The sequence below is a fragment of the Protobothrops mucrosquamatus genome, unplaced genomic scaffold (assembly GCF_001527695.2).
Source record: "Protobothrops mucrosquamatus isolate PMUCROS unplaced genomic scaffold, P.Mucros_1.0 scaffold7189, whole genome shotgun sequence".
In the NCBI taxonomy this organism is placed as follows: domain Eukaryota; kingdom Metazoa; phylum Chordata; class Lepidosauria; order Squamata; family Viperidae; genus Protobothrops; species Protobothrops mucrosquamatus.
Window position 1 is genome coordinate 27,597 of NW_015392994.1, and position 2,588 is coordinate 30,184.

A 2,588-nucleotide genomic window follows, 5' to 3' on the forward strand; every position below is an offset into this window, starting at 1 on the left:
GCCGGAACGCGGCGGAACCGCGTTCCGGCACCTTTTTCCGGGCCGGCCGCACCGGAAATAGCCCCTCCCACACCGGAAATAGCCCCTCCCAAATTTTACTTGCATTCCTGTTCTCTAAAGGGGCGGTCCTAGGGTTTGATGAGGGCGTGGCCAGGTTTGAGTTCCGCCACCTTTTCTCCGAGAAAAAAAGCCCTGATGGTACTATCTGTGCCTAATTGTATTAAATAACCTGGTTTTGCTAACTATTCTGCTACTGCTTACTATTAAAATTATTAAAGAGCACAGGGCCCAGACCCAATATTGTGATATTTCTCCACTGGCCCATTGAGTTAAGATTTCCAGTTAACTAGTTCGATAATGAGAATGTCACAGTACCTTTTAAAATGTTTTCTTGAAATCAAGATATAGTACATATACACCATTCCCAAAATCAACTAAGAAAGTTATCCACTGATGTATTGTTGACAAAGAATGCTCATTTATGATAGTTAATATACTGTTTTCAATTTGCTTAGAAATTGATCTCTTTAATATCTATTTCAATTTTTTTTCTAAGTACTTATGTCAAAGAGATCTGTAATTAATTATTTGTATTTCTGTTCTGAAATAGTAATATTTGTCTTTCTTTTTCTCATTTATAAGTTTTAAGATAACAGTTGGAAAATATTTCTTAGTAATATTTAAAATTCCCAGGAAACATGAAAAATGCATATATTGCTTTGGAAAGTTGCTGGATATAGAGAATATATATTGTAGTAAGGGCTTTTCTTGCATAAGAAAATTATTCATTTATCATTTCTGTAAAAAGAGCCGTTCTTTCCATCAGAACAGAAGTGGGCAATGCATACAAAACCAGCTCCATGTCTGCAACCTTCAAAAGCTTTCAGGATTTGGCAGCTAATATTTGGCAGCAAATTTTTCAGCGTTACTGTATTTTTGAAACAAAACTGAGCCTTTAGTTACGCATGTTTAAGTATCTGTTAAGGAGATTTAACAGATCTATGTTGAGTAACAGCCATAAACATTCATAATCATGTTTAAGTTAAGAAACAGGCTGAAATTTTTATTCCCATGAATTTATGATTTCCATGCATATTTGTGTTCCCATAAATCCCTGAATAAAAATGTTGTGCACTCAGAAAAAGAAAACCTTCAAATAAAACGAATAGTACATACGAATTCTTGATTTAGAAATACCAACCACTAAGCACAATGGAATCCATATCCACTGCAAGGCCTTGAAGACTTCCTACCGAGGTTCGATTGGTGATGCTTGTGTGAATTGAATTTCTTAAAATAGCTGCAACACAGTCTGCACAAAATATTTGGCCCTTTGCCTGTTGTACCACAAACACAATCCAGAAATGGACAAGGAGTCCCCCATTGTTGTTATTGCTGAAATCAGTACAAAACAAATTGTATTTATTTAATTGATTTATATGGTTGTTTGTATAGTTCTATTTTCAAGGGCTTGGGGCAATTTCCAAATAAAGAAAATAAAGAATAATTCTAAATTATTAACTAAGTGAACAAAGATTATCCACAAAGGCAGCCCAGGTCGACCTTCTGGATTGAATGATCCTCAGTACAATACAGTTTTAAAAACTTTGTAAATGTGGAGCAAAATGAGGCCCAACAAACCTCAAGCGGCAAAGTATTCTATGCTGCGTGAGCTGCCATTGATAAGTATAACTTTGAGGCCGCTCTCTTGTGTCACAGAAATTGGGAATCCTCTATTTTCAGGATGCATGCATATACTGGGCTAAATCTGGACAGGAGAAATGTCCCACTATGTATTTGAGCGCCATGCTATTTAGGACTTTATATGTGATATCCACTCAGAAGCTTGTTGGCTTACATAACAAACTGATAAGCTTGAAAATTTAAACTCCTATCATTATTCAAAGTAAACGCTAATAGATTTTGAAATATACAATGTATTAACATGAAATGGAAATGTTGCTTATACTGGCATTCAGTCATTTATAACGTTGTGCTTAACTTAAAAACTTAATTGACTTGCACCAAGATAAGAAGATATTTATCATTAAATGATAAAAACGAACTATAAATTGTGTCCCACCTGACATCAGAGACAATGGATTGCTTGTAAAATTTTGAGAAAGCAGATTTGGTATACACCAGATTCATCTGAAAGAGAAAATTTACAGACTTGTTTGACTATCCTGCATAAAGTCAATTTAATTTTATTGAAAACAGTCTATATTGTGGATTCTTAACAAGAATTAGTGATTATTTCTGAGAATGATGAAATATTTTTATAACAACATATTCATTTATGAAAGTAAATAGCATCACTTATCACAGCTTTTGTTTGCCTGGTTGTAAAAGTTCCCACCCTCCTCTGCCAATTTTTAATTAGATGTGACTTAAATCTACATTTGGAAAGCCAAATGAGGTTGTACCAGCTTGAAATAAAATTAAAATTCATGATTTAATGGAAACGAAGTGAGAATCCATTACTAATTAAATTTTAGCCCAAGAATAGTTTCCTCAGACAGATAGCATCGTCAGCAGTTGCAATTTTCTACAACTCAGAGTTTCCAAAAATACTCAGAATACTCTAC

The 2,588-nt window shown here is 34.4% G+C and overlaps 1 protein-coding gene across 1 annotated transcript in view; it reads right to left on the bottom strand.

The window, feature by feature from the left end:
• Positions 1–2,181, bottom strand: part of LOC107300475 (transmembrane protease serine 7-like) — a gene marked incomplete at its 5' end in the record, with an annotated part of 25,287 nt that extends 23,106 nt beyond the window's left edge. Inside the window, 2 exon segments of the mRNA XM_015829801.2 lie at positions 1,202–1,395; positions 2,084–2,181. Coding sequence (XP_015685287.2) covers positions 1,202–1,395; positions 2,084–2,181 — 292 coding nt within the window.
• Between the last annotated feature and the right edge of the window lie 407 nt (positions 2,182–2,588).